Here is a 21,703-nt window from a genome sequence, read left to right on the forward strand (position 1 = left end):
TGGCAAAAAAAAAAAAAAAAAAAAAGTCCTGCACTGGGGGTCTGGAACCCCTCTCAGGAGCATTTTCTTGCTTTATGAAATGAAAAAAGAAAAAGGACCCTCTTCCCTTCTAAAGTTGATGGATTACAACCCCAGTGCTAAAAATATTCCAGCAATAATAATAATGACAATAACAATAATTGCCTGTGATTATTAATTGGACCCATTCATTCTGTCTTGGGGTAAGATAAAGTGGAAGGAGAGTCTGCTAGCAGCACCGGCTCCCTCTCCATGCCTGCATACAGATGCAAAGCCAGCCAAGTCCAAAAGAATTAATAATAATAATAATAATGAACACATTTTTTTGTCATCTGGGAGAAACTGAGGCTCAGACAGGGCAAACCATTGTCCAAGCTCAGCCTGTCAGAGAGGAAGTGGAGAGGAAGCTAAGGCGCTCCGGCCTCACCTGTCCGCCCGCCCGGACGTCCCTGACCTCCGCCCCCCCCCACCCCGGGGACTCCGTGTCCCCCGTCCGCCCGCAGGACTGAACCCCATGAAGGAGGATTAGCTGACCGTCCCGGCCTTGCTCTTCCTCCCCAGGGGGGGGCGCTGTGGCGGCGGAGACCCGTAAAAAGAGGGGGGTTGTCTTCCTACCCTTCATCTCCCCCTCGCCCGCCCCCCCCCCCCCCCAGCCGGGGTCCGCGGGGCGAAGACCCTCCCGGGAGTTCAGAGCGGGCGAGGCACCCGGCTGCCCTCCCACCCCGCGCCGCCGCCGCGCGCATGCGCGAGCGGGCCGGCGCTCCGGCGCGCGCGGGCGCGAGCGAGGGATTCCCTCTGACGTCATTGCTAGGATACCAAACAAACACTGGGCCGCGCCGGCCGAGCTCCTTATATGGCTAATTGCGTCACAGGAACTCCGGGGAGGCGGGGCCGGGATCCCCTCCCGCCGAGCGGGCCGGAAAGCGGCCCCCGAGACCCCCGCGGCCGCGAGGGTCGTGCGGACCTCCAGCGCCGGCCGAGGGAAGGCCTCTGGCTGAGCCGGGCGGCGCTCGGCGGAGGGGGCACCGAGATTTGGGGAAGTTTCTTGAGGGTTAGGGGGGTGACGCAAGCAGGGGGGGCGGGTCCCGGGCATATAAATACAGGCTGGCGGCTCCGGGGTTCATTCATAAGACTGAGGAGCCACGGCTACGGGAGGGCCACGCGGAGCTCGGATTTGAGGGGCCCGGGCGGGGGGAAGAGAAGAACTTGATTATTGTGATTTCTTCTTCTTCTTCTTCTTGGAAGCCGCGAAAATTTGTTTCCGGAAAGTTTTGCGCTCGGAGGATCCTTCCAGATATTTCTTCATTTTCACTTTGGAAGATCGACTTACTTTCTTCTTCTTCTTCTTCTCCCAGCTTATTGCTCCCCCATTCATCTCGTCGGACAGCGTGGAAGGAGAACGTGAAGCGAATTCTCGACCGCGGAACAACGCTTTCAAGCTTTTGGGGGGTTCGATCCCCCCCCCCCTCGACCCCCTGCCGCTTCCCCGTCCTCATCCAGCATCCCCGGAGTCCGGACCGGAGCCTGGACTCTCTCCGCGGGGTGCGGCGGCATCCGTCCTCCAGGACCCTGGGCACCGCACGGGGACGGCGCCGAAACTTTGTCACTGTTTGAGCGGGACGTGGCCGTCCCCCTTCCCCGAGCGGCCCGAGGACAGCGCACTTTAAGAAATAAAATCTGGCTGGTTGAGATTTTCTTCTTTTTTGGGGGGGGGAGAAGAGGACACGCTCGGCTCACCCCGGATTTGCATCTTCACCTTCATCAACCCGGCCAGCAGCGTTGGCTTCCCGGCGACCTCAGCGTGGTCACAGGGGCCCCCCTGTGCCCAGGGAAATGTTTCAAGCTTTCCCTGGAGACTACGACTCCGGTTCCCGGTGCAGCTCTTCACCCTCCGCCGAGTCGCAGTATTTGTCCTCGGTGGATTCGTTCGGCAGCCCCCCTACCACCGCCGCCGCCTCCCAGGTCAGTGTTGCTTTGGAGATCGTTGTTATTATTATTATTATTATTATTATTATTATTGCTACAAAGTAGCGCCCAACGCCAGATCTTGGAGAGAATGAAAAGTCACATTGCACTTAGCAAACTGCGAACAACTGTGCGGTTCCAGCTCCCGGCTGTGCGCGCGGAACGCGGGGAGGAACCGCAGCTGATCGAGCTGCGGGGCCGGGGTGCCGGGGGAAAAGCTGCGGTCTCTGGGCTGACTAGCTGAGAACTCTGATCCAGCTGGGACGCTGTCCGGGGCTCGGGTGTCTCCCAACACCCCGCACCATCGGATCCCTCAAGCTTAGAGAAGTTAGAGTAAATATAAAAATTAAAAAAAAAAAATCTCCGGAAGCTTCCAGTAGCTTCCTCCCCGGTCCCGCTCCCTTCCGAGAGCCGCCGCTGGCGCCCCATCCCTCTCCTCCTCCACCTCCTCCTCCACCCAGCGGGACAGCGAGAGCCTCGAACTCTCGGCGACGCTGCCTCCGCCTCCTGCGCGGAGACGTAACGGGGGACCCGTGCGTAAGGGCTGACGCGCTGGAATCCTCCGTCTGACGCGGGGCACGCACGGCGCGCGCTCGGCGCCCCCTCCGCCCCGCCCCTGACGTCCCCGGAGCGTTCTATTTTGGAACGCCGCGGCCACGTTGCTAAAGGAGGGGGCAGAGCGGCTTTCTGATTGGCCGCCGCGGCGCGGGCTTCAGCCAATCCATTTTCGCTTCCTATTTGTAGGGCGAAGCTGTCCCCTCCCTCCTCCATTACCCCTCTGCGTCCTCGGAACTCGGGGTTCCGCGGTGCTTTGCAAGGTCTATTTAGCGAGCTTCTACTAGGCAAAGCGAGAGGGACTCACACGGACGACTCTGTGACACAATGGGTCTGCGGGGGGCCTTGCGGGGGACTTGGTTTCCCCGGCTTTCAGAAGCCTGCCGATGTCTGTGTGCCGGCATTTCTTCCGGAGATCTGGCGGTTGTCAGCCCGGCTCTCCAGCCAAACACAGACGCGAGTCTCGATCCCTCTGCTCTGGACACTCGGTCCCTCCGATCTGTCCCAGTCCCACAACCAGGATCGCTCGGTAGAAGGGAAACTGGGCAGGTGGTCTCCGGGAGCTCCGCCCCCTGGGTTCCCAGGACGCTGATTGGCCGGCGCGCCAGCCCTTCCCTCGCCACGCCCCCTAGGAGAGTAGTTTATCCCGTGGAGCCGCTCCGGCATTCCACTTTGGGGGGTGGGTGGGGGGAGATATAAGGCGTGCACGGGTTTGGGGGCTCAGGTCTTAACGGCAGCCCTCTCCCCATGCTACAGGGAAGGAGTCAGGTGGCTACTTTTCCCTACCTGCCCCCCCCCTTTCACCTGTCACTTATCAGTCTCACTGGCCGAGAGGATTACTTGAAATAATGCTCCCAACTCCTAGGCAAGTCCCCCAACTCCATCCTTATGGGGATCCCCGCCCCTGCGGGGGGCCTGGCACCCAAGGGTGTGTGCCTGTGTGCGAGTGCAGGAAGGCTTGGTCTAAGGCCTCTCTCGCTCCCTCCCCCTTGCCTCTAGGGTGGGGGTGGGGTGTTGTGGCTGTGACTCCATCCTGGGAGTACTGTCACCCGGCTGTGTCCAGCCTCCCCCCCCCCAACCTAAGAGTCACCAACCCGGGGTGTGATTCACCAGCCCTCGACAACCGTGCAACCTTTCCCCGAGGAAGAAGGAGGAGGTAGAAGCTGGTTGAGCAGAAATTCTCTCATTAAGCACTGCGTCACGGTGTAGTGGAAGGGTGGGTGTTGTGGCTTTTTGCCTGTGACACACACATCCACACCCGCTCGCCCGGTGCTCACTCACGGGCTCGGTGTGTGTTATGTGTGCTGGGTATGTATGTGTTGGTGTCTTTGTTTGTGTGTCTACGCCTGTGTGTGTATGTGTCACCCCGTAGGAGTGCGCCGGTCTCGGGGAAATGCCCGGTTCCTTCGTGCCCACGGTCACGGCGATCACCACCAGCCAGGACCTCCAGTGGCTTGTGCAACCCACACTCATCTCTTCCATGGCCCAGTCCCAGGGGCAGCCACTGGCCTCCCAGCCCCCAGCTGTGGACCCCTATGATATGCCAGGGACAAGCTACTCCACACCGGGCCTGAGTGGCTACAGCAGTGTTGCAGCTGGTGCCAGTGGCGGGCCTTCTACCAGTGGCACCACCAGTGGACCTGGGCCTTCCCGCCCAGCGCGAGCCCGGCCCAGGAGACCCCGGGAAGAGTCGGTAAGTATGGGGCATCAGGAAATAATCTGGGGAGGGGAGCTGGCATGGTGGTGCATGCCTGTAATCCCAGCCATCCAGGAGGCCTAGGTAGAAGAAGCTCAGTTTCAGGGTAGCCCAGGGCAAAAAGTGAGAGACCCTCTTAGAATAATAACCCATTTGTTAAAAAAAAAAAAGCCTGGGGGTGTGGCTCAAGAGGTAGATGGATGGAGGCCCCGAGTTCAAACCCCAGTACCCCCGCCAAAAAGGAAAGAGACAGAAGTAAGTTAAGTTTGGGGGAATTGGAAGCAAGAAATGCCTAACTTTGCCCAAATGAGGTGGGGTCCCCTAAGCCATAAACCGTTCTGGAGTTAAGGAGGACTGGAGGGGCTGGGCTTGGTTTGTGGGCATTCTGGAAGCAGAGGAGGTTTGGCAAAGATGGGGGAGGTCACAATGTCTCCACATCTCACGGCTTCTGTCTCCCTGCCTCAGCTTACCCCAGAAGAAGAAGAGAAGCGAAGGGTTCGCAGGGAAAGAAACAAGCTAGCAGCGGCTAAATGCAGGAACCGGCGTCGGGAACTAACCGACAGGCTGCAGGCGGTAAGGACCAGCCCTGGGGGGGGACTGGGGCTCACAGTATGGACCAGATGAAACCAAGCCATGTTGGGGTGGCCCTGCATGACCACACAGACACCCCACCACCACCCTCCCCCGCCAGTCCTCTTCTGTGACCACGTACATCATTGTCCCAGCTGTCAATCAACTGGAGGGGACAATGGCAGAGGGGAGCGCCTGCCATTTCTTCCACTGAGTCCTGGGCACCCCAACTTGTGCCTCTTTCTCCATCTTTCCGTTTCTCCCATCAAATAGCTCAGCCTTGTTCAGATAGTCACGATGATTCACTTTGCTGCTTCCTCATTTTCTACCCTGGCCCCTCAACAATTCCGCAGAACATGGGGCTGGGGGGTGGCGTCAAAGATTCATACAACTCCCAACCTCAGCCCCCCAGGGCCCCGCTGTCTGCCTGTCCTAGAGGACACAGGAAAATGCTCTACTGTCTTACCCAGTGTCCTACCAAAGGAAATCGGGGGACAGGCGCAGCCCATTAAAAATGTGCCCCAAGCGAGGGGCACTGGGTGCAGATGCCAGCCACCCTAGCTGTTCAGGAAGCTGAGATCTGAGGATCGTGGTTCTAAGCTGGCCAGGGCAGGAAAGGCCATGATATCACCTCCAATGAGCCAGCAAAGGGGGGAAAAAAGCCGAAGTGGAGCTGTGGCTCAAGTGGTAGAGTACTGACTAGCTTTGGGGGAAATAACCCTCAGGGACAGCATCCAGGTCCTGAGTTCAAGCCTCAGGACTGACACACACATAGCCCTTCCCCAGCGCTCCAGTCCCATATACACTCAGCCATCCACTGGACACATGAGGGAAACTGGGGTACCTAGGTGCCGTCCCAGGTCTCACAGCCTACGGGTGGAAGAACCCCACCTCAGGGATCTGTGGGGGGCGGGGGGAAGGGAAGGGCTACACGGCACCTCCTGTAGTCACTTGACTGACGGCTCCTCCTTCCTTTCCCCTCGTGTCCCCCGACCTGACCTGACCCGGCCTGGACCCCCCCCTCAGGAGACAGATCAACTTGAGGAAGAAAAGGCCGAGCTGGAGTCGGAGATCGCCGAGCTGCAGAAGGAGAAAGAGCGCCTGGAGTTTGTGCTGGTGGCCCACAAGCCGGGCTGCAAGATCCCGTTCGAAGAGGGCCCGGGGCCCCTGGCGGAGGTGAGAGGCTTGCCGGGGTCCTCCGCTAAGGAAGACGGTCTCCGCTGGCTGCTGCCGCCCCCGCCGCCGCCCCTGCCCTTCCACGCCGGCCAGGACGCGGCCCCCACGCTCACCGCTTCTCTCTTTACACACAGTGAAGCTCACGTCCTCGGCGACCCCCTCCCCGTTGTTAACCCTTCGTACACCTCCTCGTTTGTCCTCACCTGGCCCGAGGCCCCCGAGTTCGCCGGCGCCCAGCGCAGCAGCGGCAGCAGCGAGCAGCCCGCCGACCCCCTGAGCTCGCCCTCCCTCCTCGCTCTGTGACCCCGACACGAGCCGAACCGGGACGCACACGCGTGCACGAGCGCACACGCACACACACACACAACCAAAAGACAAAGCAGAGAACATTTGGGACCAAGGAGGAGGAGGAGGAGGAAGAGGAGGAAGAGGAGAGGGGAAGAGACACACAGAGCCCTCCCTCCCTCATCCATCCATTCATCTACCCATCCATGGGATCTTCTGGACTTGAGTTCGAATCCTGCCACTGCCACTGGACTGAAGGAGAGCCCGCCATGTGTTCTGTGCCTCCTCTTGTAATCCGTACCCCCCTCCAGCCAGCTGGTGACTTTGGATTGGGGTGGGGGAGAGGAAGAAAAGGGGGAGGTGGGCAAGGGAGGTGGGGTGGAGATGGATGGAAATACCCCCCCCCAGATGTCCCATTGATCTTGTCACTTTCACCTGATTTCTGGGGGCTGTGGGGGGGGGGCGGGGGGACGCCCATCTCTGGCGTCCTGGCGAGAGCCTGGAGAGGGAAGGGAGGGTTCGGGGTGTGGGATGAACTTGTGTCTCTCCCATGCTCAGAGAGGCCCAACAAGGAAATGCCACAGAGTCCCCCACTCCCTCCCCTTCCCCCCACCCCCTTCAAGGGGGCAGCGACCCCTCCCCACCTTAGCTTATTTAATCCCATTTTCTCAAGAGACTCCAGCCGAGCCTCCTCCGGGCAGAATTGAGCCCCCTTTCCACCCCTCCTCTACTCATGGAGGCCGACCTCCCCCTCCAGGAATTGGGGGATCCCCCATACCTGCACCCAGACTTTACCTAAAATGTGAAATGTCCCTGACTGTCCAGCCAGCCCCTTCCCGGCAAAACTGGCTAGGGTTGGACTTTGTCCTCCCTGTCTCAATCATCCCCCCCTCCCCTGTTTTGCAGTATTAGTCCCCCAATTTCACCCAGTCCCCCTCTTACCCCCCTTCCCCCAGCCCGCCCTGGCTTTCCTCATTGGGCCTTTCTGGTTTTAGACAGCAGGGGCTCCGGGACGCCGTCCTGCTGGGGCACTTATACTGTGAATGAGCGGTGGGCCGAATGTGGGGTACGCAGGGTGGGAGACCCCACTCCCCGAAAGCCTTCCCTCGGTTCTCCCCTTCCTCTCCCCTGGACAGTCCAGTGAGTCCTGACTTAAAAGGTGACAGTGGCCCGCCCACCCACACGGCCTCCCCCAGCCGAGGACGCCCCCTCTCCCGGCCCACGGCACCCCGGTCCTCCCCAGAGAGGGGCGGCTGTGGGGGGGCCACTTTTCGGGAGAAGTTTCCAGGGCTGAGGCTTTGCCTGCCCTCCCCCACCCCTTGACCAGCCTCTCCACCCCAATTATTTTGGGGGATCAGTAAGCCTGTGGAGGGGGGCCAGGCTCTCATGACCCTCCCCCGCCCTCTCTCCATCCCTCCCCCCATTTTTGTTCTCCTCCCCCTCCCCTTGTGCTTCACCTCGTGGAAATTGTACCACGAGGCAGATTTCTATTTTTTAATATCGGGGATGGGTCCCGCGGCCCCTTCCCCACAGCTGCATGGACCAGAACATTCCATCCCTGTCCCCCTCCCCGGCTATTTATCCCTTTCCTCATTTCCGAAAGGCACTTATAATCTATTATGTATAAATAAGTATATTATATATGGGTGTGCGAGCGTGTGTGTGCGTGAGTCCCGTGCGTGTGTGAGCGCTTTCTGCATCGACACAGTGTGCTGTGGAGTCGGAAATTGCTTTCTGGAAAGTTGGAATCTGTCTTGTTTTTTCCTTTCTGGCTGTCTCTGTTCTGACTGTCCCCCCCCCCCCCTCTGGCAGTGTCTCCCCGAGTCTCTGCCTGTCTTCTGTCTGCCTCTGACCATCTCTGCCTGTCTCTTTCCACCGGGTGTTCACGATCTTTTGAACTCTGGCCACGCTGGGGACCCGTGGTTCTGGTTGTGTAAGGCTGGGAGAGTGGTAGGTTGTTGGTTTTTATGGTTGTTGTCGTTGCCATCTGTATGGGGTTGTTGAGAATTGGGAAGGCACGTGTGAGACTATGCAGGGCCGGAGCCTTGTCGATCACGATGTATTGGATCCCTAACTGCTACCATGCTGTATTTGTGATTTTTATTTTTTTGTATTTTGCACTTTGCCTAGGGGCGGGGATGGGCAAGCACTGGGCCACCCTCCCCTCCCCTCTTGGTTCTGCACTGTCGCCAATAATAAAAAAATAATAATGATCCTTAAAATTCACATGCCAGACCCCAAGTGTCTATTTTCTAGCTGAACCCATGACTTGACTTTGTCTCAGCAAGAGAAAGATGAGCTGCTCATTTGGAGGAACACACATAGGCGCCCACGATGCAAGTCTGACTAGGGAATGTGCCTGCAGCAGGATGGAAAGAGGCTAGACACTTAGGAGAACTTCCCGTGCATGAGTTACCATGTTGTATATTGTTAAAACCTGTAACAGAGCTCCGGAGGGAACTAGGCAGTCACCGCAAGCTTCTGAACAGCAGAGAGGCTGAGACGGGCTTACATTTCAGCACCCACCAGGTTGAGAGTAGCTGGAAGGGAGAGGAGCCAGATGGGAAGGAGGCCTGGGAAAAAGACAGGGTGCTGGGAAATAGAGGAAAGGAGGATTCCAGACCTTAGACCTTAGAGGATTGGGGGTGGGGGGCAGGTGGAAGTCCATTATAGAGCTGGAGTGTGATCATGAACACAAGGGATTTCAGCTTCCCCAGCCTCAGTTTTCTCATTGGCTGTTGGGAGGACTCAGCTTGAGTGATGCAGGTGCATTGTTATCCCCCTGGTCATTACTGGGGTCCCCCCAAATCCCTGACCCAATCTACTTCCCCTACTATGAACTGATCCTTTCATCTTATTAATCTACTTATTTTGGTACCAGTCCTGGGACTTAAACTCAGGGCCTGGGAACTGTCCCTGAGCTTTGGTGTTTCTAGGCTTAACGCTCTATCACTTGAGGCACAGCTCTACTTCTGGCTTTTTGCTGATTAATTGGAGATTTAAAAAAAAAAAAAGATGGACTTTCCTGCCCAAGCTGGCTTCGAACCAAGATCCTCAGAGCTCAGCCTCTTGAGTAGCTGGGGTTACAGGCATGCGCATCGGTGTCTGGCTGCCCTGTCAGGGACCCTGACGTCCGGCAGGTTAGGTCTCCTTGGTAGGTGTTGTGGCGTGCATTTATCATCTTTCAACAAAAACCAGAGCAATGACTAATGCAAGCATGTGCCAAGGAAACAAATGCGGCGCTGATTCAGCGAATGCGTGATTAATCCATGAGTGAACAAGTGAGAATGCCCAATTCACGAAAGGAAAACAAATGCTCCCACTGGAAATATCCTAATGCCGCAGAGACAAGGTTTTCTTCACTTCCTTATTTAAACATCTGTAATATTCCCGGGAAGGGATGGGGGGCGGGGGTGGTCGGAGAGGAATGGGCAACGTCACGGCGCCCTCTTCGGGCGGCCGCCGGAAGTGCACCCCTAAGAAAATATAGGACTTTAAGGGAATTTAGTTTGTGGGGACAAAAATGGGATAGATACTCCCGCCCGAAAGGTGGAATTGAACCACTCTGTCGCTAAACAGCTACAGGTTTGAAGCCTGCACCCCAGACCACTGAGGATCATCCGGGCAGGAGACACCCTTTCCATGGTTGTATATAAAGTACTAAAATATCAAAATTTTTCACTGAGGGCGATTTATTCTAACCGTTGGCTCGCTAATTTTGATATCTATAAACTACCTCCCTGTCTTCTTAAAAGTCATAACGTATTGTTAATGAGCCTTCCTTTCTTTTTCTGAAGACGTATCACATGGATCACTCCTCACTCGGGAAGTGGCTTCATTTGCATAGCGCTGTGCATTCTGGGAAAGAGCGCCCAGGGACTGTTTTTGCTGCTAGAGTCCAAAGATCCGAAACCCCTTCATACAAAGTGCAAAAATGAAACAAAATAACAAGTGTTCCTAAGGGAAGAAACTCACAAAATGCATTCAGAACATGCCCCCAACTCCCTCATCCCCCCACATCTGCTCGGAAGTATCTCTATTTCCCTCCTACCGTCCAGAGGAATAGGGTTTTTTTCACTGGACCGCCCGAAGCGATGACCGCGAGTATGAGGGGTGCGCCACCTGCTGTACATTAATGGAACTGCAAGGATCGGCTGAGTTGGGTGTTCATTCAAATGCTGATTATTAGAAAGTACTGAGTCCCAGGTACTGTCCTAGGTGCTGGGAATGAAATCCGACCGGTCCGCACTGAGTTGAGATACCAGACTTCATCAGTATCTACACCTGAGTGTTATGATTAGGGAAACGGAGGCTCAGATTCCCCCAGTCTCCAGGGGGAATCGAACCTTATCATGATTATAATTACACCATCCTAATCATTATTAAAAAAAAGAAAGAAAGAAAGAAAGAAAGAAAGAAAGAAAGAAAGAAAGAAAGAAAGAAAGAAAGAAAGAAAGAAAGAAAGGAAGGAAGAAAGAAAGAAAGAAAGAAAGAAAGGCTGGGGATATGGCCTAGTGGCGAGAGAGCTTGCTCGTATACATGAGGCCCTGGGTTCGATTCCCCAGCACCACATATACAGAAAACGGCCAGAAGTGGCGCTGTGGCTCAAGTGGCAGAATGCTAGCCTTGAGCAAAAAGGAAGCCAGGGACAGTGCTCAGGCCCTGAGTCCAAGGCCCAGGACTGGCAAAAAAAAACAACAAAAAAAAAAAAAAAACAGGTTAGTCTTACTAGTGCACTCCTAGAATCTCAGCTACTGGGGAGGTGCAAATAGAAGGATAGTGGCAAGAGTTCCTGCCCTGGATATTCAAAACGAGCTGAGCCAGAGATGTGGCTGAAGTGGTACAGTGCCTGCCTAGAAAACTTGAGACCCTAAATTCAAACCCCAGGATAGAAAAACAAACAAACAAAAGCAACCCAAACAAACAAAAAAGCATTACGTGTCAGTGATTGCTTGGCATTTCTTTTTCCTCTCCATATTTAGCTTGTAGCTTGAGGTACATAAGCAGGGCAGGCTTCTTCCTCCAGGCCTTTGAGGATCGCTAGCCCGGGTTAGCTGGCTGCCATATGTTTCATGGGCTCTCTGCCCTTAATTCTGTCCTCTGCTCAAATATCAGCTCCCAGGATGCCCAGTTTAAAATAGCAAGCCTGTCACTTGACCCCCTTCTCGGCTGGACTCTTCTCCACCACCCTGATCACCACTGGCCATAGTCTATGTCTATTTGCTTATTGTTTATGCCAACAAAACAAAATCAGCTCCAGGAAACTTGATCTGTCTCTATTATGGTATTGCTAGAGTGTAAGGGGGTTGGGACACACGCTGGAGTCGATGGTATCGTTGGCCAGGGGACGTGGCTCAAGTGGCAGAGTGCCATTCTCCCAAGTGGCAAGATTTTGAATGCAAATCCCAGGATACCAGGATAAAGTGATCAGTATTCTCCTCTAAGCCTCAGTTTCCTTGCGTGTGTGTACCAGGGCTTGCACCATGTCTGGAGCATACTCAAGAAAACCCATCTCAAACTTCAACACACTTCATGCCTTCATAGATGGTCTTTGAACAAATGCTTTGTCTCATGAAGTTTGAATGGAAATATCTTTAGGTACTTTGGGCAGTATGGTAGTGCATGCCTATAATCCCAGCACTCAGGAGGCTGAGATCTTGTGAATTCAAGACCAGCCTAAACTGCTGATCTTCATTAAAGCTTTCAGGACTGCCTAAGCCAAGTAGTGAGATGATGGGAGGTGGGGAGTTGGAGAGAGAGAGCATCTGGGGCTTGAATGCCAGGCTCAGGCATTGGGCATTGGGTTTTCCATGCAAAGCTGGCCTACAATTCTAGCTATTCAGGAGGGTGAGGTTTGTGGTCAACTTGAACAGACAACTCTGTGTATACAGAACCAAACAAGAGGGTGGGGCCCTAGTTCAAGCCCTGGTACCTGCCTCCCCTGGCCCAAAGTTACACAACTAGGATGTAACCAAGCTAAAATTCACATCCAGGATCCTGTCTGGAATGCAATCTCCCCCATCTCCCTTCATACCTGGAACCTGAGGCCATGAGGCCTGGTAACTATGTGGGCAGTGGGGTTGTCCCCAGGTTGGAGATCAGGCAGGAAGAAGAAAAGGTTTGAATGTTTGTGGCATGCATTTGTGTGTGAGAGAGAACCTTCTAGAAGGTGAATGCTTGGTTGTGTAGTAGGCAGAGTGTAGGATCTATTAGTGATGTCTGCTTTGAGCTCAGGCTAAGATGAGGCTGGAATGCATGGTCTCTCCTCACTTTCCCCTTAATCAGACGATATTGTAACAGACAGTCACGGGGGTGGGGGTGGGGAGGGCCTTCTGCTTAGTCGTGAGCAGGCCCTAGACCTGTCCCCTAAGTGCTTTTCAGTTCAGGAAGGTGAAAGCTGGAGGGGTTGGAAGCACAGGAGACCGAATTTTCCACAGGAGTCTTTATTACAGTGTAAATCCAAGCTCAGGCCTCGCCTGGGCCCCATGCAAAGCCCCAGCCCGGGCGCTGGCTTCGTCCAGGAGACACCAACCCCCCGTGGTGCCTCCAGCGCCCAGTCACAGACGTGCAGGGCCACACTGTCTAGACAACTACAAGTCCCAGCAGGCCCCGCGGCCAAGGCGTGTTGTCTTTCCTGGACTCCTAGCGCAGAGCCTCTTGGGAAATGTAGTCCTAGTAGCTTAGCCACCTGGCACAGATTACCCAGTGGAGGAGATCCCGATACCCACCAGGAACTGGCTTGGGACGAGGGGAGGAGACAGTGGGGGATGGATGGGAGGTGGAAGTGGGACAGGGGGCGGCTGGGGTTGGGGCAGGCCAGGCATCCCGCAAGCAGAGACACCCCTCTCATTCGGCTTTGGCTTTGCATCCAGAGACTGTGGCTGCTGTTGAAGCAAGGGCTCCGGTCCCTGGGATCTTAGCTCGGATCCTGAGGGAGAAACGCTGGAGGTCAGGATGTGTAACAAGAGATGGAGGCGACACCAGAGACCAGGGGGACAGTGGTGGAAGGAGCTGAGCGCCTTCAGTCAGCGCTGGGATCGCACGCGGCCAGGCCCTGCCCGCCACCCAGCGGCCGGCGCTGGGATCGTCCTGTGCCTGCTCGGATGGCAGTGGCGACCAAGTCCCCACGTTCCCCAACTCCTCCCCACTGTGCTCCCACCCACCTCAGGCCCTTACTTAGCTTTGATGTGGCTCAATTGATTGGTCACCAAACCCACGTACTGGTCGATCTGGGCCTGGGGAGAGAAAGGAAAAGGAATTAGGAAGGGGGAGGGGGTGTGCAGACCTGCCCTGTGTCTGCACTGCAGAATAGGATAGAGCAAGAGGATAATCAGTCTCTGAGTGGTTCGATTTAAATCTATCTTATGTGGGGTGTGGCAGCACATGTCTGTAATACCAGAGCTGCTGGAGAGGTGGAGTCAGCCTGGGCAAAAGTTAGCAAGGCCCTATTTCAAGATACAAAACACAGCCAAGTGCAGTGGCGTCACCCAGGAGGTGAAGATCGGGAGGATGGAGGTCCTAAGACAGCTGTGGGGGAAAAGTTGGTGAGACCCCCTTTGGACTAATAAAAGGTCGGTGTGGTGGGAGCATGCCTCTCATCCCAGCTGGGGCATCCGCTAGAGGGACAGGGAGGATGGCTTGTGGTACTCACCTGGTGCTGCTGATACAGCAGCGGGACCGTGAACAAAGCAATCACTCCTGTGGGTACAAAGATGGGAGGGGGGGAGAATCAGGAATCAGGCTAGCCCAGGACACCCAGTTTCATCTGGAGGCGCCTATCCCCGTCAAATCATATTAACCCTGTTCTCACCTGCCCGCCACAGCCATCCCAACTCACCCAGAATGAGAAGAGTCAAACCATTGAAGACTGCCCCTACGAAGGTCAAGATGTAGAAGAGCAGGGCCAGCTGGGGGTGAAGGCCACGGTCAGATCCAGGCCGAGGTCCTCCCCAACCTCCCCTCCTGGCCCCCAGAGAGAGGTGAGAGCTGGGAACCCCAGAGCAAGAGGAGGAGGAAGTTGGGGGGGGGGGGGCTCAAGGCACCTTGAGAGAATCCACCAGGTCTTCTACCAGGAAGAAATGTCGCAGCTGCGTGGCCGCAGAAACTACGTGGGAGGCGATCTTCTGGGACAGACGTTCGGTCTGCTCTGGGGTCAGGGTCAGATCCACGTCCAGGTAGGTCCTGAGGGGACAACGGGGCAAGGGGACGTCAGGGGTGAACCCTGTTAGGACTAAGGGATCATGTGTAGTGGGATGGGATCAAGGTCAGGTTTGGGATCAGGAGGAAAGAGGATGAGGGAGCCAGCATCAGGGGCCATGACTGGGTCGGCTGGGGCTGGGGTTAGGGCCCAGGGACAAGGGATCTCACTGGAAGGGGTTGGCTCCATCGCCCCGGTGCACAGCCTGCAGCATTTTGCGGTAAACCCTGAGAGAGATGGTGCCACAGAGCAACAGCAGAGCCACGTGTGAGGCCACGGACACGATGCTGAAGTGCAGGAGGCAGAGGAGGGAGACCATGAGGCCCGTGAAGACCACGGCCGATGTCCGAGAGTCCTTCCAATACAGCAGGTCCGCCACTGTGGAGCGGGGAGGCGTCAGGCTGCCGCCGGAGCGCCCGCTACCTTTCCTGCCTGTGCCAGGAACCTGCTTCAGCCCTCACCTGATTCCTACCTTCCTCGTGTGTGTGTGTGTGTGTGTGTCAGCACATGTTCCTGCACATGCACACACACACACATCAGGACTAAGGCTTGAACTCAGGGCCTGGATGCTGTCCCTTCGGTTTTACCTTCAAAGCTGGCACTCTACCATGTGAGCCACCCCTCCACTTCTGGCTTTTGGCTGGTTAAGTTAGAGATGGCGTGGCTTGAACTTTTATTTTTTGTTTTACATCAGCTGACTTGGGACTACAATCCTCGGGTCTCCTGAGTAGTGAGGATTACAGATATGAACGGCCGGTGCCGGCTCACCACTAACCCGCCTTAATTCCCCCACAGCACAAGCGTGGGCTTTTCTCAACATCTTGCCCGGCAATGGGAATTGCTCTTTTTCCTTTCAGTGCAGAATGGGAATTCCTTACAGGACTTAACAATACATTATTTTCTAAGTCCTACATATATAAAGAACACCATACTCCTTTGAACTGAAATTAGCCACATCTTTCAGAAATTTGTTTGTGCGCATGGCCGTACAGTGTGGGGATTGAACTCAGGGCCTCATGCTTGCAAGGCAGGCATTCTGCCATTTGAACCATACCTCCAGCTCCTTTTGGGTTATTTTCTAGGAAGGGTCATGCTTCGTGCTGGGCCTAGCCTGACCTGCAGTCCTCCTCCTTGGGCTCCCCCTGCCCAGTGGATGACAGACCCATACTACTGCTCCCAGCCACTGTGCTTCCTGCCTCCCCCTCCACTCTTCAGCTGAGAATAAGAGACAAAACACCACACTCAGCCATTGGTTGAGATGAAGTCTCCCAAGTTTTTCTTTTGCTAAGGCCAACCTGTAATCAAGACTCTCCAATCTCCACCTCCTGAGTGCTTACAATTACAGGGGGCCACTACACCAGGCACCTTCACAGTGTTTTGTTTTTGTTTTTAGTGGTAGGGCTTGAACTCAGGGCCTGGCTGCTGCTCAAGGCTAGATCTAGCGCTTTGAGCCACAGCTCCACTTCCGGTTTTCTGGTGGTTCATTGGGGATACAAGTCTCACGGACTTTCCCCACCCAGGCTGGCTTTGAACCGTGATCCTCAGATCACAGCCTCCAAGAAAGAGTAGGTGGGATGGCAGGCGTGAGCCACCACCAGCACCCAGCACTCTTTCACAGTTCTTAGCCTCCTCTCTAAACCCAGTCAGTCTGAGGTCTGGCCCCGAGACCCCCAGATTTCCTTCTATCTTGCCCGCAACAGCCTTCCTAGAACCCCTTGGGTCTCCTTCTGCACCCTGCCCAGCAGCACACCCTTACTGCAGTCAAACAAACCCATCCTACCAGCCCATCCCGTCGCTTGGTATCCTTCGATTTTCCTCTACATAGGAGCAATCCCCTCCTCTCCCTGTGCACAGCCCTAGGGGTGGGGGGGCTCCCCCAGCCTGGCCCCGGGTGGGGGAGGGGCCGGGTCGCCTGAGGCGGGGCTAAGTTTAGGCTCGCTGGGGGGAGGGGGCCGCCTGCAGCTGTGCTGGCTTGTCCAGGCCCTGAGTGACAGCAGCGCCTGGGCCCCAGCCTGGGGGAAGGGGGCCTCCCTGCTCCTGAGCCCCCGAAGTCCTAGCTTGGAGGAGCGGGAACCCCACATTTCCTCCACACCCTCCCTAAGTACACTTTAAGCCCCTAGCCTCAGGCTGCAGCTCTGGGGAATTCAGGACCCCTAGGGGACCAGGCTCCAGACTGGAGAGAGACAAGGGCTCGGATGGACCCCTTTCCTCTGTCCCCCAGTTCCAGGCCCCCAAACAAACCGACCTTTACTCCCCATCTCGGCTGGAAGTGGGAGGCTGCGGACAGCGTGGCTTCTGGGGGTTCTGGGGGCACCGCAGTGGGGCCCTGAGAGAGGGAGCAGAGGGGCGGTGCATCGCTGGGCTCAGCCAATGGCTGTCCTGGGAGGTGGGGACAAGTCCAAGATCTGCACTCTGTAAATATCTCAGAGCCAGCACCCGGAGGCCCGCACTGCTGACGGTGAGGCAGGGCCTCTTTACAACTGGTGGATGATGCTGTTAGGGAACAATACAGAGGGTTTTGTGTTTGGTTTGTTTGTTTTTTTGTTTCCTTTTGCAAGACAGGGCCTCTCTGTGGAGCCTGGACTAACCTGAAACTCCTGAGGGATTACAGGCATGGGCCACCATGCCTGGCTTGGATACAGAGCTTTTTAAAAGGCATAGAAGCCAGGCACCGGTGTCTCATACCTGTAATCCCAGTGACTCAAGAAGCTGCTGAGATCTGAGGATGACGCTTCAAAGCCAGCCCAAACCGAAAAGCCTGTGAGACTCATCTCCAGTTAACAAACAAAAAAGCTGAAAGTGAAGTTGTGACTCAAGTGGTAGAGCACCAGCGTTGAACAGAGGGCCTAGGCTCTGAGTTCAAAAGTCCCAGTACTGGCATGCAAAAAAAAGAAAAGAAAAGAAGAAAGAAAAAAAAGAAAAGACAGAAAGAAAAAATAAAAAAAGCATAAGGTTTACTTGTAAAAGTCCCATAGCCACATCCAGAAGAAAACCTTGTTTTGTGCTTTTTGTTTTTCTCATATTTTGTCTATACACAATCAGGAAGTAGGGGTAGCACTCAAAAAGGGAGTTTTCTATTTCTTTTAGCAATTATCCAATCGTAACATCTGTAGTGGGCGGTAACCACAATGGAAAGGCCAGTGGGAATTTAAAGGGCGGAGTTTATAATGTCTAGCCAATGGCTAGCTAGACTGTCCCTGTTCCTTTACTGGATTGGACTCTTTGAATTTCAATCCTCCCACCCTTTGGTTCATAGTAATCCAAGGCTGAACATGCACTGGGCTCCATGCTTACCAAGTGGGTGTGGCTCCAGTGTGAATTCTGATTGGTCGGTGCTATGGAGGCACTGTCCTGTGACTGGTTCCTGCTCCAAAGGCCCCCACAGCTCCTCCTCCTTGTACAGTGAAGGCTCATCAGGCCCAGAGTTCGAATCTCGGGAAGCGGGTGGGGATGGAGTATGGACCCGTGGGGTCCCAGATTTGGGGGTTGGCTGAGGGGTCAAGACCTCCGGAGGCATCAAGTGAGCGAGATGGAGTTGTAGGTCCATTTCTGGTGCAGTAGAGAGAAGGCCATGAGTTTCCTCCTCCGAGGTGCCGCAGGAGAGACCACCCCCCTCCTCCCTGTGGTTCAGTCCTACACCTGCTACACCTCACCTTCACCAGCCTGTCTTGCATCCAGTCCTTCGGGCTCCTCGTCTTCCAATGGGGTGGAGCTACTGGTGGCTGAGTCCTGCCCAGACCCAGCGCTCCGAGCAGCCCATCCCATCTGGTCCAGCCGAAGCCTCAGGTCTTCCAGGGAGCACTGGGCCTGAGGGGCAGTGTCGGGGTCACCGCGGCGTCCAGGCTCGGGGGACTGGCTCAGGCTGGGGATGCTTTCCAAGCTGTCGCCGAGGTTGGGCTGTGGGGGTAGGTCTCTTGGTTCTGACACGGAGCGACCCTGGGGTCTGGGGCGCCGGGCAGCTGAGTCCCTACGTCCCCCACTGCCCACGACACCATCAAAAGCGATGTAGGAGAAGGTCAGCTCCCGAGGGGTGCCCCAGTCCTGCGACGTGGTCTCCTCCTCGTCCTCTGAGAATTCCCGAGCAGTGTGGAGCTCCCGAAAATCCGAATCATCATTTCCTCCTTCAGTGAGGGAAGAGAGATCATGTAGTTTTCCGGGCAGAACGCTGACTTGCCCAGCCAGGAGCAATCCTTCAAGCCCAGCTCTCACACTCCCTTCTCCTGCTCACCTTCTGCAGAATCAGGGGTAGAAGAGGCTGTAGATGGAGCTTCTTCTGTGACAGGGAAAGAAGACACTTAGAAAGTTTGGAATGTTCCAGTCACGGAAATGGGCTGCTCCTGCAAGTCTTAGATGGGCCAAATTAAAGGCTATTAGATTTGATGCTCTGCCTATAAACTTAAGAGTCTTTAGGGGTCCCAGGCAGTTTCAATTCATTCATTCCTTTGACATGCATTTATTGAACATGTACTATGGTGGGCATTGCCCTCAGAAATATAGCCATGAACCTAGCAGGAAAAAAAAATCTCTGGGCAGGTGCCGTGGTGGCTCACGCCTGTCATTCTAGCTACTCAGGAGTCTGAGATCTGAAGATCATGGTTCAAAGTCAGCTGGAGCAGGAAAGTCTGTGAGATTCTTATCTCCAATTAACCTCCAGAAAAGTGGAAGTGGCGCTGTGGCTCAAGTGATAGGGTGCTAGCCTTGAGCTGAAGAGCTCAGGGACAGTGTCCAGGCCCAGAGTTCAAGTGCCATGACCAACAAAAATAAATACATAATAATAAATCCCTAACCTCACTGAGTTCAACCCTGCAGAAGGAAGAAACAAACAATGCACAAGTGAATCTATGACTTTGAGGTAAGTTTGAGAGGACCAAGAAACAGAGTAAGGCTACATGCTGGTGACTCATTCATGTAATCTCATCTGCTCAGGAGGCTGAGCTCCCAAGATCCTTGGTTCCAAGCTAGCTTAGACAGAAACGTTAGAGACTCTTGCTTCCAATTAGCCAGCAAATATATATATACACATATATACATATACATATATATATATATATCTTAAGTGGAGGTGTGGCTCAAATGGTAGAGTATCAACCCTGAATGAAAAAAGCTTAGAAAGTTCGAGGCCCTGAGTTTTTTAAGTCCAAGTACTAGCATGCAAACCAAATAACACGTGGAAATCACAAATTCTTAGAATTCGGGCTACATGCAAGTGGGGCCCTGGATGGGACAGGGAATGACAAACACACATTGCTTAGGGCTCCTGGGATCAGAGATCCAGAGGATCGAGGCTCACCACAGACCTTTCCAACTGAGGCTCCAGCCCCTCGGAGCTAGCCTGGGGCTCTGCACACCGGAGATGCTGCACACCATTAAGAAATTGAAACCAGACATCCCTGCCCCCACCATTCCTCGACTGGGAAACCGGAGGCCCGAAGCATAGTGGGCCTTCCCTCCCTAGGGTTACCACTAATGAGTGGAAAAGGCCGCTGAAGACCCAGGAGTCCTGGCGCCAACCGAAGCACAGCTGTTTTCTGGGTACAGGGTGTTGAACGATAATGGTGCGGTTAGGGTCCCCTCTCGGGCTGGTCAAGGGTGATGGGCATACATAACCCTCTTTTCCCTCCCGGCTTCCCTCTACCTTCCGTCCGGCCGGCTGCGGCCAGCACCAGGGTCCGGGGACAGCTCCCCGCGCGCCGCCAGCTCCCCAGGCCGGGCGGGGCGCCACGTCCCAGCGCCGGGCGCGCCCCCCCCCCCCCCGCCCGCCGACTATCTGCGGGCCCCCACCTCCCCAGGGCTTCCCTCGGGTCCTCGAGGTCAGGCTGCCCCCCCCCACTGCCGCCACAGCGCGGGGGGAGGGGAGGGCTTCCTTTGTCTCTTTCTCCTCCTCTCCCCACAGCGGCTCTCCCGTGGACAGGCGCGGTTGGAGACCCCGACCGGGACCCTGCTCGGGCCTCAGGGCTCCACACCGGGCCCAAGCCGCTCTCTACTCACTGCAATGGGCGAAGACCGGCAGGACTTGCCCCATGGCCCCCCTCGGGCCTGCATCAGGACCCCTGCCCACTCCGGCCGCGCCGCCCTGGGCCTGGGGCTGCGGGTGCTCATCTCCGCGCCCACGATGCCGCCGCCATCCCCGCCGCCTCCGCCTCCACGGCTGCTTCAGCAGCCGCCACCGCCGCCGTCGCCGCCCTCCGCACGGCTCAGCACGGGCGGGCGGGGCCGTGGTGGGCGAAGCACTGCAGTGAGGCCGGGGGCGGGGCCAGAACACGGGGGCGGGGCCAGGACACGGGGCGGGGCCAGCTCCGGAGGCGGGGCCGCGGTGGACGAAGCACTGCAGTGAGGCCGGGGGTGGGGCCAGGCCTAAGGGCGGAGCCAAGGTGGAAAAGGCACTGCACCGAGGCCAGGGCTGGGGAGGACACTGCAGCGAGGCTAGAGGCGGAGCCAAGATTGTGGGCGTGGCCTATGCACTTCTATCGCTGGCTTGGGCGGGGCCAATCCTGGGGGCGGGGCCAGACTGGCGCGCGGGCAGAAATCCAAGCATAAAGGAGGACTAGGAGGTGGAAAAACGCGTGGGAGCACTAGAAGGGAGTGGTCTGTTGCTTGAGGGGTGTGGCTAGATCTTGGGCTGTGGGAATCCAAGGGCAAGGCCTACCCCAAAGGGAAGCAACCTTTTTTATTTTTTTTGGCCAGTCCTGAGGCTTGAACTCAGTGCCTAGGCACTGAGCTTCACTGTGCTTAAAGCTATCGCTCTACCACTTGAGCAACAGCACCACTGGAAGCAAACACAGGCTTACATACATGCTAGGCAAGCACTCTACCACAAAGCCACATTCCCAGCCTAAAGGTAACAATCTTTAGAGCCTTGGGGTGTAGAGCTTGGGATAGGGTGAGGGGCTAGAGAATTAGGGGTGTGGGTATCATGGTGAGTTGGGCAGATCTAAGGTGGTCTTAAGGTGGGCGGGGCTGGGAGGTAGGATCCAGGCCTCGATTAGCCACGGGAATGGAAGGAAAAGTACAATGTTCGGAAAGATTTTTTTCTTTGTGCTGGTAATAGGGCTTAAACTGAGTTTCTGGGCACTGTCCCTTAGCTTTTTCACTCTATCACTTGAGCCACACCTCCACTTCCAGTGTTTTGGTAGTTAATTGAATATAAACCACACAGACATTCCTACCTGGGCTGGGTTTGAACAGAGATATTCAGATACTTAGCCTTTTATTTTATTTTTATTTTTTTGCCAGTCCTGGGG

The 21,703-nt window shown here is 55.6% G+C and overlaps 2 protein-coding genes and 1 non-coding gene across 4 annotated transcripts; 1 reads left to right on the forward strand and 2 right to left on the reverse strand.

The window, feature by feature from the left end:
* The first annotated feature begins 1,178 nt into the window (after window positions 1-1,178).
* Window positions 1,179-6,625, forward strand: Fosb (FosB proto-oncogene, AP-1 transcription factor subunit). Of its 2 annotated transcripts, XM_048369359.1 has the most exons (5): window positions 1,179-1,980; window positions 3,911-4,231; window positions 4,700-4,807; window positions 5,831-5,980; window positions 6,115-6,281. In XM_048369359.1, exons 1-5 carry the CDS (start codon window positions 1,852-1,854, stop codon window positions 6,115-6,117), a joined length of 711 nt encoding a protein of 236 aa, XP_048225316.1. In that variant the 5' UTR covers window positions 1,179-1,851; the 3' UTR covers window positions 6,118-6,281. The 2 variants fall into 2 exon arrangements, with proteins under 2 accessions (XP_048225316.1, XP_048225315.1); XM_048369358.1 differs by having other exon boundaries at window positions 5,831-6,625.
* A 3,179-nt stretch (window positions 6,626-9,804) lies between these two features.
* Window positions 9,805-9,891, reverse strand: Trnastop-uca. The gene has a single exon. It is a non-coding gene; the product is annotated as a tRNA-Sec (tRNA).
* A 2,807-nt stretch (window positions 9,892-12,698) lies between these two features.
* Window positions 12,699-20,511, reverse strand: Rtn2 (reticulon 2). The gene is made up of 10 exons (XM_048369369.1): window positions 20,451-20,511; window positions 18,691-18,735; window positions 18,116-18,583; window positions 17,757-18,011; window positions 14,633-14,840; window positions 14,308-14,446; window positions 14,103-14,172; window positions 13,917-13,963; window positions 13,442-13,500; window positions 12,699-13,193 (listed from the first exon to the last, which is right to left on the reverse strand). The coding sequence occupies exons 1-10, from the start codon at window positions 20,482-20,484 to the stop codon at window positions 13,112-13,114; spliced, it is 1,407 nt and encodes a 468-aa protein (XP_048225326.1). The 5' UTR covers window positions 20,485-20,511; the 3' UTR covers window positions 12,699-13,111.
* Between the last annotated feature and the right edge of the window lie 1,192 nt (window positions 20,512-21,703).

The sequence above is a fragment of the Perognathus longimembris genome, chromosome 20 (assembly GCF_023159225.1).
Source record: "Perognathus longimembris pacificus isolate PPM17 chromosome 20, ASM2315922v1, whole genome shotgun sequence".
NCBI classification, from domain to species: Eukaryota; Metazoa; Chordata; class Mammalia; order Rodentia; family Heteromyidae; genus Perognathus; species Perognathus longimembris.

Bases quoted from the DNA above. Each gene is read 5' to 3' on its own strand.
- Rtn2 (XM_048369369.1), bottom strand. From the start codon at position 20,484: ATGGGGCAAGTCCTGCCGGTCTTCGCCCATTGCA. The intron at 13,964-14,102 runs GTGAGTTGGGAT...TTGTACCCACAG, and splicing joins TTTGACTCTTCTCATTCTGG to GAGTGATTGCTTTGTTCACG. The intron at 13,501-13,916 runs GTGAGTACCACA...TTCTCTCCCCAG, and splicing joins TGCTGTATCAGCAGCACCAG to GCCCAGATCGACCAGTACGT.
- Fosb (XM_048369358.1), top strand. From the start codon at position 1,852: ATGTTTCAAGCTTTCCCTGGAGACTACGACTCCGGTTCCCGGTGCAGC. The intron at 1,981-3,910 runs GTCAGTGTTGCT...GTCACCCCGTAG, and splicing joins CCACCGCCGCCGCCTCCCAG to GAGTGCGCCGGTCTCGGGGA. The intron at 4,232-4,699 runs GTAAGTATGGGG...TCCCTGCCTCAG, and splicing joins GGAGACCCCGGGAAGAGTCG to CTTACCCCAGAAGAAGAAGA.